Genomic DNA, 12,434 nt, shown 5'->3' with positions numbered 1-12,434 from the left:
CCCCACCCTGCCCACGTGCCCTGTTGGTGTTTTTCCTCTCACTTTGACATTGCTATACAGGAAATTTAATGTTTTTAGTTTTCATCACTCCGGTTTTATTTTTAACGGGTATTTTATTATTACTTCCTACAACATTTTATGTTCCGAGAGTATGTGTTATTTTTATGACTTTTTGTATTCTGACCTTTGCTGCTATCACTTTTTCTTGTCTACTATTTCCACTCGGATCCTCTTCCTCCTCCTTCCTGCCCGCCCCGCCCCTCACCCCTTTTTAAAAAAAACTGTTTTAAATGGGGAAAGAAGGTCTGGGTGGAAATAATAGTAACCTAAAGATAAGAAAAAAGGGACAAGAGCAACTAGGGGTTGGCACTAAACGTGGTTTTGTCAGCATTACCCACATTCAGAGAATACATTTAAAAGCTCTCCATTCAGAGCAGTTTCATTTGTGATTAATCATATTTGGTCTGAATTAAAATAGAAAATGCTAGAAATTACAGTAGGGCTGTCTGTGCCTGGAAAAATAAAATGTTTGTCTCTTTTCAGATGTTGATAGATCCCCTGTATATTCCAGCATTTTCTCTCGATTTCAGATTTTTGTAGTTTTTCTTTTTTTAAATCTCTACTATTGTCCTAAAATTGTGTTTGACCAAAATGTATGTAAATGCTGAGCTCTGTCAGTAATTCATCATAACTGCAATTCCTTGCAATGGTGGATGACATTTTGCAGATATGAAACTTTTAAGTAACAGCATATAGATACTGATTTCAAACACTTCCAAATTAATAGTCATACTGATGTCCCATAAAAAAACTGCAGCTGGGGTACATTTCTGAAAAGTTCTGGTTTGTGTATATGCTTCCACAGAAATGTTGCAAAAAATATATACTTTTAGAATAATCTTAGAAATATACTCTTTTGCTGATTTGTAATACATCTGGAGAATAGAATTGGGATTACTGTAGTTTGTCTAAAAGTGGGGCAATATCAGAGTTCCTAGGTTATTTACGTACGCTTATTCCTTTTGTAAAAAAGAACGGGTTCATGATCTTCAAATGTAACTTTCATTTTATGTTTCAGAGGGACATGGACAAATGAAAATTCTGTTTTAAATACAATGTTTAGATTAACTCTTATATAGGTCATCCTGTTGTGGACCCAAGTACACATCTGCATACGCACGTACAAAAAGAGAAACAAACAAACATATGAACCGAGACTTCTACTGCCATCTTATCATAGAAATTACAACACGATATGCCCATGCCAGTGCTAACTCTTCAACTGCAGTTATCCATTCTATCTTTTTCCATGCCCTATATTTCCTATATCCTTTAAATTCTTCCTTTTCAAATACTTATCAAATTTCCTTTTAAATGACATTATAGCCGCCACCTCAATCGACACTTGTCGTAAAGCAGTCCATGCTCCAATAATTATCTGTGTGAAATATTTTTTCCCCAATATCCTCCTTTCATGTTTCTAATGATAATTCTGAATCTATAGCCCCTTGTTGCTGATTCACCAGCCAGTGGCAACAACGTTTCACTCTTCACCCATTTAAATTCTTTTGAATTTTGAAAATGTTAAGGCCCTGTTAATCTTCTCTGTTCCAATGAATAATGCTCCAATTTTTCCATGCCTTTCTTCATAGCTATAGCTACTGATTCCTAATAAAATGTTAGTTGTTTTCGCAGTATGCCTTTTCATTGCTCTAATACCCTTCCTATAATGGGTGCTCAGAACTGTATATAATACTCCCAATAGTGGCCTAATCAGTATCATGTACTAATTCAACATCACTTTCTTTTAGTTAATACCCTAATATGCGTTTGCTAGTGCTGTTGGGAAGGGTTTAAACTAAAATGGCAGGGGGTTGGGAACCTCTGCAGGGAGACAGAGGAAAGGGAAGCAAGGATAGAAGCAAAAGACAGGAAGGAGAAACGCAAATGGCAGTCAGAGAACTCAAGGGTGTAAATCAAACAGGGCCACAGTAAATAATAATTCTAAAAGGACTAAGTGTTAAAAAAACAAGTCTGAAGGCTTTGTGCCTTAATGCGAGGAGCATTCGTAATAAGGTGGATGAATTAGCTGCGCAAATGGATGTAAACGGATATGATATAATTGGGATTACGGAGACATGGCCCCAGGGTGAACAAGGCTGGGAAATCAACATCCAGGGGTATTCAATAATCAGGAAGGACAGGCAAAAAGAGAAAGGAGGTGGGGTAGCATTGCTGGTTAAAGAGGAGATTAACACAATAGTAAGGAAGGATATTAGCTCTGATGTGGAATCTGTATGGGTAGAGCTGAAAAGTACCATGGGGCAGAAAACGTTAGTGGGAGTTGTATACAGACCCCCAAACAGTAATGCTGAGGTTAGGGATGGCATTAAACGGGAAATTAGAGACGCGTGCGATAAGGGCACAGCAGTTATCATAGGTGACTTCAATCTACATATAGATTGGGCTAACCAAATTAATAACAATAGTGTGGAGGAGGAATTCCTAGAGTGTATACAGGATGGTTTCCTGGACCAATATGTCGAGGGACCAACTAGCGAACAGGCCATCTTACACTGGGTATTATGTAATGAGAAAGGATTAATTAGCAATCTTGTTGTGCGAGGCCCCTTGGTTGGGGGGGGGGGGGGCGGGGGGGGCGATCATAATATGATAGAATTCTTCATTAAGATGGAGTGTGAAGTAGTTGACTCAGAGACTAGGGTCCTGAATTTAAATAAAGGAAACTACGATGGTACGAGGCGCGAGTTGGTTAGGATGGATTGGGGAACGTTACTTAGTGTTGACGGTGGATAGGCAACGGCAAACATTTAAAGATCGCATGGCTGAACTACAGAATTTGTTCATCCCTGTCTGGCATAAAAATAAAACAAAAAAGGTGGCTCAACGGGGGATAACACGGGAAATTAGGGATAGCATAAGATCCAAGACGAGGACATATAAATTGGCCAGAAAAAGCAGCAAACCTGAGGATTGGGAGCAGTTTAGGATTCAGCAAAGGAGGACAAAAGGATTAATTAAGAGGGGGAAAATGGAGTATGAGTGTATGCTTGCAGGGATCATAAAAACTGACTGTAAAAGCTTCTATAGATGTGTGAAGAGAAAAAGATTGGTGAAGTCAAGCGTAGGTCCCTTGCAGTCAGAATCAGGGAAATTTATAATGGGGAACAACAAAATGGCTGACCAATTAAATACATACTTTGGTTCTATCTTCACAAAGGAGAACACAAATAACCTCCCAGAGATGTCAGGGAACATAGGGTCTAATGAGAGGGAGGAACTGAATGAAATCAGTATTTGTAGGGAAATGGTGTTAGAGAAATTCACGGGATTGAAGGCCGATAAATCCCAGGGCCTGATAATCTACATCCTAGGGTACTTAAGGAAGTGGCCCTAGAAATAGTAGATGCATTGCTGGTCATCTTCAAAATTCTATAGACTCTGGCATAGTTCCCATGGATTGGAGGGTAGCTAATGTAACCCCACCATTTAAAAAAGGTGGGAGAGAGAAAACGGGGAATTTTAGACCGGGAAGCCTGACATCAGTAATGGGAAAAATGCTAGAGTCCATTATAAAAGATGTAATAGCAGAGCACTTGGAAAACAGTGACAGGATCGGACAAAGTCAATGTGGATTTACAAAAGGTACATCATGCTTGACTAATCTACTGGAAATTTTTGAGGATGTAACTGGTAGAATAGATAAGGGAGAACCAGTGGATGTAGTGTATTTGGACTTTCAGAAGGCTTTCGATAAGGTCCCACATAAGAGATTAGCGTGCAAAGTTAAAGCACATGGGATTGGGGGCAAGGTACTGACTTGGATAGAGAACTGGTTGGCAGACAGAAAGCAAAGAGTTGGAATAAACGGGTCTTTTTCCGACTGGCAGGCAGTGACTTGTCGGTGCTAGGACCCCAGCTATTCACAATATATATTAATGATCTAGATCAGGGAACTAGATGTAATATCTCCAAGTTTGCAGACGACACAAAGCTGGGTGGGCGTGTGTGCTGTGAGGAGGATGCAGAGAAACTCCAGTATGATTTGGACAGGTTAGGTGATTGGGCAGATGCAGTATAATGTGGATAAATGTGAGGTTATCCACTTTGGTGGCAAAAGCATGGGAGAAGGGGAAGTGCAATGAGACCTGGGTGTCCTTGTGCACCAGTCGCTACGGTAAGCATGCAGGTGCAGCAGGCGGTTAAGGAGGCAAATGGTATGCTGGCCTTCATAGCGAGAGGATTCGAGTACAGGAGCAAGGATGTCTTGCTGCAGTTGTACAGGGCCTTGGTGAGACCACACCTTGAGTATTGTGTGCAGTTTTGGTCACCTTATCTGAGGAAGGAGGTTCTTCCCATGGAGGGAGTGCAGCGAAGATTCACCAGACTTATACCTGGGATGGCAGGAATGACATATGGAGAGAGATTGGGTCGATTAGGCTTATATTCGCCAGAGTTTAGAAGAATGTGAGGGGATCTCATTGAAACTTATAAAATTCTAACAGGACTAGACAGACTAGATGCAGGAAGGATGTTCCTGATGGCAGGGGAGTCCAGAACCAGGGGTCACAGTCTAAGGATAAGGGGTAAGCCATTTAGGACAGAGATGAAGAGGAATTTCTTCACCCAGAGAGTGATGAACCTGTGGAATTCTCTACCACAGAAGGCAGTTGAGGCCAATTCATTAAATATATTCAAGAAGGAGTTAGATATATTTCTTAAGGCTAAAGGGATCAAGGGATATGGGGAGAAAGCAGGGACAGGGTATTGAATTTGGATGATCAGCCATGATCTCATTAAATGGTGGAGCAGGCTCGAGGGGCCGAATGGCCTACTCCTGCTCCTATCTTCTATGTTTCTATTTATAAATTCCAGAGTCCCATTTTCCTTTTTATGGCCTTTTCTACCTGCGCTCCCACCTTTAACTTTAATTCGCTCCAACCGGGATAAATGGAGCAGTAGCGGCCCAAAAATGGCGTTGCGTCACTTACTCCCCATTTATGCTGGGGCTCCAGCCACTACCATCTTGGGTAGGGTCCGGAGATGGGTGGCTAGAGCTCCTGTCTGTTTCAGGCGGGAGGCAAATCAGGGTCCTATGCCATACATCGGGATCCTTAAACTGGAGCGGAGGCTGCTCAAACAATGTGTAAATTTATGGTTTGATGGGGCCAGAAGGAGGAAGACACAAAAAACTCGAGCTCACTGCCAGCCCATCCATGCCTGCCCCCCCCCCCCCCCCTCACTGCAAGCCCATCCATGACCGCCGATCCCCCCAAAGACTCCAACTATCAGCTGGCTCAGTGTGGGAGCCAGCCTGCTCTCTAGATGCATGTAATAGAGTCATAGAATAGTACAGCACAGAAGGTGTGTGCTGAAAAAGTCAGCCCTTGTGTATCTCCACCCCTAGATCTCCCTGTTCATCCACTGTGTTTAAGAATTTTACTATTTCCCACCCTCCCACAACTGGCGAGCTGCAGTAGGTTGCCCACTTGTTGCCTGCAGCTTGCTGGTGGCATGTAAACAAATTAAAAGCTCCAAATCACTGCTCAGCTCTATATTTCATTCTTCCTCATGGGAAATCAAAAATCAAAAGGTTTGGAATGTTTAAATACATTACAAATACAGGAAAGTCCAGAACAAACCAAGAAATATAAAGAACCCACAACCTCCAACACCTGGAAGGACAAGGGCAGCAGGTGCATAGGAACACCATCATCTCCAAGTTCCCTCCAAGTCACACACCATCCTGACTTAGACATATATCATTGTTCCTTCTAGCTAGCAATGCCCATATCCTAAGAATGAATTAAAACATAAAAGTGCAAGTTTCCCCAAAACATTACAAAGTGCTATGTGTACAATGGATTACTTTGAAGTGGAGTGACTAATTTAAAATTAAATTTCAATACAAAATACACAAGCAGACAATGTACTTACTAGTTTAAATACCCGGAGGTTACTTACACATAAAAGCATAAATATTTTGATTCTCATGATAAAGATTTATACGCTAATCTTTCAGATTTCTGACGATTACAGTTCTTTTTCTTTTCATCTGTAAAATCAACATTATTGCAGTTGCGTCCTGATTAACCATGTTGCTGTCAGTTGGCATCATAAAGTTAACAAAATTCTACAGGAGCAAACTCTCCCAGTAGAAAACTAAAGTAATTGGTATTTCGATTCATTACCATTAAAATAAAAAATATTAATGTCCTGCTTTCTAAAATTGGATAACATTCCCTCAGGACTGAACTACCTATTTAGGAGGTGCAGGCAAAGTAATAAAACCAGTATGAAATTTACCTGCTCTATATAAAATGTTCCTGCAGAATTTATATTGCCATGGGCATAAATTTAACATGAAAAACTTTGTATAAAAGGGACATTAATGTTACAAAAGAGGTACCCCTGCTCGAGCGTTCAACAAAGATGACGACATTTTCCTTAATTTCAATTTATTCATACCATTTTAGTAAAAGAAAAATGGATTGCAACAACAAATAAAATGTACTGCTGCTCAAGTTAAAGACAATCACATCTGTGTATACATCAAACATGTCTAGAAGTGAAAGGGTTTTCAAAAATTTTAATAAACCGAGAGCACGGCAGCTTGACATTAGACTCTTGACATATCTTTATGATCACACATTTTATTATTAAAGTATGTTTGTAGAGCAGATAGAAACATTTTGTTTTATGATTACCTGAAATTGATTCTATTCATTATTACTGTTTCTTATTGGAATGCAGCTCTGATGATTCGATCACTGAGAGGCTGAGTTGGCCTAAAATTGTCTCCTAAAATCCCATCACATCCTTCAGGTAGTTCTGCTCCTTTTATGTGGGACCGTACCCTTCTAAACTCTTCTATCTAGGATGAAAAATGATATCAGTATGCAATTTTATAAAGCACCATTTTATAACTGACGAGATTATTTTATGCAAGTGCTATATCTATATATCACAAATATATTTCAATCTCAGTGTATTATAAGGGGAATGATTTACTACAGCAATTTAATTTGTTCAGATGTGTAAATACAATCAGTGTAATCTTCGTCAAAAAACTACTCTTGCATCATAACTACTTTGGCATTGATTCAATACACCCAAACAATTGCTGAGCTATTTTAATGCCTTGTGCTACACTTCAATCTCCTTTCTTACACTAAAGAACACATTTATTAAATATTAATGAACAGTAAAATGGGGCGACATTTATGCAGTATAAGCTGAAGGTTAATGATCAATTTTGAATCAACTATTAAAAAAAGAAAATAAAGCCTCTAAAGATTGCATTATCCACAAAGATAGAAAAGACAAGAGTATGCAAACATGTGCCTGCACCTCTAAATTTAAAATGCTTCAAAAGGCAAACCTCAAGATTATTGTACCAAAAATTAGGCAAGTACTTTATTATACAATTTGTTGCCAAGTTACAACAATATGCAAAACTTATCCATATATTGACTTTTTTTAAATGTAATTCCTACATTGAGCGCTCAGCCAGATATTCACTTCTGAGTAATAAATAATAAAGGCTCACTGTAAAGAGAAATCACAAGTGCAAACATGGTTTCTAACTGTACTTGACAGTGTTTTAAGCTGCAATTCATTGTGCCAAGTATTCAATTTAATTCCATTTACTCATTTTTAAAGCAAGGAACTGCCTCTTAATCGCATCACCAATTATTATAGTTCATAGAATCTCATTAGCAGAAACAACAAAGCTAATTACTCACATTACTTGCACTAGATTTTAGAATCTAGGAGAGGGCGGATGATTAGGGACACGATGACCTTTTTAAAAACTTTTAGTGCAGAAGTATATGATTCTCCCATTTCTACACTATGTAAAGAAGCTCCATTTAGTCACATCAAGTTCCCGTCAACTGGCGGGGGTCTTTTGAGATAAGCAAAGCACCTCAAAGGATCTGATACTTCATTGCTGAAGGGCGAATAAAAACTAAAGAAAATACACAGGTCATTCAAAATCTGAAAAAGAAATATAGGCTAAGATTTCAGGTTCTTCCAGCAGTCTTTCAGATGTTAGCTGAGGTGCTATGTAATTCAGCATTGTCCCTTTTAATTTCAGATTTCTAAACAAAAGTTAAAGAATATCATTAAATTGAGTATTGAAATGCACCATTAATTTAGCACCTTGCAAGTAAATAGATAATTACCAGTCTAGATGGATGCTGGGAGGGAAGTTTAGTATGAGCAGTTTATTTTAACTGAAGAATATACCTAAAGTTGAGCAATTGCATTACTTTTTTTTATTAATTCATTCTTGGGATGTGGACATCGCTGGCAAGGCTCCAATTTATTGCCCATCCCCAGTTGCCCTTGAGAAGGTGGTGGTGAGCCTTCATCTTGAACCGCTGCAGTCTGTGTGGTGAAGGTTCTCCCACAATGCTATTAGGCAGAGAGTTCCAAGATTTTGACCCAGCTTCAATGCTTATATTCCACATCGTTAGCAACATATACCACAATACAGATTGCTAGGAAGCAGAATGACCTAATTGATGAGTTCTGAAGAATGAAGTGAAGTTTGCCCTGCTAAACTGTGCATCATTTGTGGCAGTATATCAAAGCTGCCATGGTTATTGAAGAGTCTTTGGCCGCAATTTTATTGGCAGAGAGGGCGGGTTTGGAGGCGAGTCAAAGGTTAAAATCGCTTTGATTGACGGTGGGTTCTGATCCCGCCGTCAACCCGCCTCCAAACAATTTTCCCAAGTGTCAGGTCCCCGATTTGTGCATGGACCCAACACCTAGCGGCGGGATGAGAATTAATGCCAATTACCTGCCTGTTAAAAGGTAGTTGATATTAGTTGACAGGCTATTTTTTAATTTTGCCGCTTCTACCTCGGGTTTCCCGACATCCGGGCACCACGCCAGGTAAGTGTGGCGTGTTGAGTCTGCTGTAATGTTTCTGGATTGATGACAGCTGCAGAAGTGGTGTGAAGGATCCAATGGTGCACTGGTGAGTCTCAGAAGTAAGAAAATGTTGGGAAATTCATTTTTAATGCATTTATACATTTCTTTAGGTAACAAGTTTTGAAATCCATGTCCAGTGCCACCTCATTGGGAGAACCCCTCTCACCAGTGACAGATCGCTTCTGTCACCTCACCTGCAGCTGCCATCGATTCCAGCCGATGGAGGGAATGACTGGAGAGCCTGGGTGCAAGAGCTCATCTTTGTGCAGTGATTGTCAGTGTTTGCAGCACCTCAATGCTGTGAAACAATAAGAAATCAACTGTCAAAAAAAAAGAAAACCGGCAGATGACACGTCATCAAATGAAGTAATCTGACTGGCTTCTTCCTAATTGGCCGGCAAGCCCGCAAGACGGGCTTAACAAGGTCAATCAACGTAAAATCACATCTGTGGGCTGGATGCAGTTGGAGGCGGGACTGGAAGCCAGAAACCACCTGACACACACCCAACCCGCCTCCAATGAAAAAATCGAGGCCTTAGAGTCCATAAATTTGTCTGCTATGCAGTTACCCTTCAAAACTAAATGGGACAATTTACTCCAAGAGAAGGCTACTGTTCTGCTGGTCATAGAGGGCTATATTTCTCACTAATTTGGAAATTGCTACGAAGAATGGAGAATTCCATAGTACAGAAACTGTGAAACTTTCGCATCAATGCCAAGGATCCCAATGTCCACATTAGGGGAGTAGCTTTTCCTTGCCAGACCTACATGAGAGGAGGAACAATTACCTCATGGGTTGGATAAAATTCTGGCATCAGAATGGACACAGGACTATCCTGTCTATGCCACATAAGACAGTGGACATCCAGAACTAAGGATTGGAGTTCATCAACTGTTGGCTGAAGCCACAGCTCAAAAAAAATGAATGGTGAAAATTTTCTACACCAAAGTCCTGCTAGCCACGCTCCAGAATTCTCTCTCCAGCTCTCCACCTCCCTCTCCTCCTTTAAGACCATCCTTAAAATGTCTCCCAATATCTCCTTCTTTGGCTTGACATCCATTTTTGTGTGATTACGATTCTGTGAAGCACCTTAGGACATTTTTCTATGTTAAAGGCACTATATAAATGCAAGTTGTTGTTGTAGCATTACTTTAAGACAGGAGTTAACTAATTAAATCTATAGAAGAACAAGGCCCCTTTGTCAGCTGGGAAGGGTTCGTTTCCACCGACAGGTAAAGGGAAAAAAATTGTTGTCATGCTTATCTGGCGGAACTGGAGTGAAGTCTTGTATCCAAATGTTCCTGGTTACTTGGCAACCCTTGGGGTCCAATTGTTTATTCACACACCAGTTCACAAAATGTTAACATTGGCAATTCTAACATTTCTGTGCACTGCAAATAATGACATTTAGATGAAATTTAATGCAGAAAAGTGCAAAGTGATACATTTTGGTAGGAAGAATGAGGAGAGGCAATATAAACTAAAGGGTACAATTCTAAAGGGGGTGCATGAACAGAGAGACCTGGGGGTATATGTGCACAAATCGTCGAAGGTGGGAGGGCAGGTTGAGAAAGCAGTTAAAAAAGCATACGGGATCCTGGGCTTTATAAATAGAGGCATAGAGTACAAAAGCAAGGAAGTTATGATGAACCTTTATAAAACACTGGTCCAACCTCAACTGGAGTATTGTGTCCAATTCTGGGAACCACACTTTAGAAAGGATGTCAAGGCCTTAGAGAAGGTGCAGAAAAGATTTACAAGAATGGTTCCAGGGATGAAGGACTTCAGTTACGTGGATAGACTGGAGATGCTGGGGTTGTTCTCCTTAGAGCAGAGAAGGTTTAGAGGAGATTTGACAGAGGTGCTCAAAATCATGAGTGGATAGAGTAGATATAGAGAAACTGTTCCCATTGGCGGAAGGGTCGAGAACCGGAGGACACAGATTTAAGGTGATTGGCAGAAGAACCAAAGGCGCCACGAGAAAAAAACTTCTTTACGCAGCAAGTGGTTAGGATCTGGAAAGCACTGCCTGAGGGGGTGGTGGAGGCAGATTCAATCGTAGCTTTCAAAAGTGAATTGGAAAAGTACCTGAAGGAAAAAAATTGCAGGGCTATGGGGAAAGGGCAGGGGGAGTGGGACGAGTGGAAGTGCTCTTACAGGAAGCTGGCACGGGCTTAATGGGCCAAATGGCCTCCTTCTGTGTTGTAACCATTCTATGATTCTAATGAAATAAGTATGTCCCAAATTTAAGAGCACTGTGTTCCATAACTTTTCAACGGTGCCATAGGGCAAAATTTTAAAAGAGGTGCAACATCTATTGTATTCCAGGACCATCAAGAAAACCACTTAAAAACGCTTATTTATTCTTACTCTTTCACGGTTTTCAAGAGGACGGGAGGAAAGTCAAACTTTATTTCAAATTATTTATTTTTTGACACTCGGGGCTGTTCATGCCATTAACATTTCCAAACACTGCCAATACCACTCATTGACAAGCCTCTAGGTTGTGGCTCATCAAGACTTGCATTTACTCCCTACTTTTGGTGAGGGGGGTGTAATGTATGTACCTTTAAGGGGGAGAACTACTTTTTACAGCTCCTGTATCCTGTAGTACCGGCAGTGACCACACCTGTATATAAACCCTGAGTAGTGATCTGCACCTTATGCGATCCGCCCAGCCGTCGAAGGAGAGCTGGAAGGTTTGGAACGTTCAGGAGTACTGTCCAAAGTGGACTGGAGCGAGTGGGCTACACCCATCATTCCTGTAATGAAGAGGTCATTGAGTAATACGCCTGGGGAACCAAAGAAGGTTCACATCTGTGGGGACTTTAAGGTGACAGTGAACCCAGTCCTTCACACTGTACAATATCCGCTTCCGCGGATTGAAGATATTTTCGCCTCACTATCTGGAGGGAAACGCTTCACTAAGATTGATCTGGCCCAGGCGTATCTGCAAATGAAGGTAGAAGAAGCCTCGAAACAGTACCTCACGATCAACACTCAAAGGTCTCTACCAATACAACCGGTTGGTGTTCGGGGTAGCATCAGCTCGGCTATTTGGCAAAGGGCAATGGAACAAGTCCTGCAAGGGATTCCAGGGACCCAGTGTTACTTGGACGACATCCTGGTCACAGGCGAAAATGACAGTGATCACCTCGCCAACCTGGAGCAGGTGCTCACTAGGTTGAAGGAATATGGGCTCCGAGCTAATTGCCACAAATGCGAGTTTTTCCAGAAGCAGATCTCGTATTGTGGCCACGTTATTGATGAAGAGGGGTTACATAAGTCCCCTGAAAAGATTGAGGCAGTAGTCAAGGCTCCAGCACCGGAAAATGTGTCACAACTGAGGTCGTTCCTCGGGCTGGTGAACTACTACCATAAGTTCTTGCCGAATTTGTCTACCGTACTACACCCACTGAACACCCTACTGCAAACAGGGGTACCATGGAAGGGGAGTGACAAATGTAAACGA

General features: G+C 41.0%; 1 protein-coding gene across 2 annotated transcripts in view; it reads right to left on the bottom strand.

Moving 5' to 3' along the window:
* Nucleotides 1–12,434, bottom strand: part of ca8 (carbonic anhydrase 8 (inactive)) — a 65,993-nt gene that overhangs the window by 19,017 nt on the left and 34,542 nt on the right. The window contains exon 8 of one of the 2 annotated variants that reach the window (XM_085993013.1): nucleotides 6,729–6,895. In XM_085993013.1, coding sequence (XP_085849139.1) covers nucleotides 6,761–6,895 — 135 coding nt within the window. In that variant the 3' untranslated portion in view covers nucleotides 6,729–6,760. Of the gene's footprint in view, nucleotides 1–6,595; nucleotides 6,896–12,434 lie in introns of those variants that run through there. The other variant, XM_085993012.1, reaches the window with a different exon arrangement.

Source organism: Somniosus microcephalus, chromosome 7 (assembly GCF_052327205.1).
Source record: "Somniosus microcephalus isolate GS21.2 chromosome 7, FLI_Smic_1.0, whole genome shotgun sequence".
NCBI classification, from domain to species: domain Eukaryota; kingdom Metazoa; phylum Chordata; class Chondrichthyes; order Squaliformes; family Somniosidae; genus Somniosus; species Somniosus microcephalus.
This window is presented reverse-complemented; position numbering and strand designations above follow the sequence as displayed.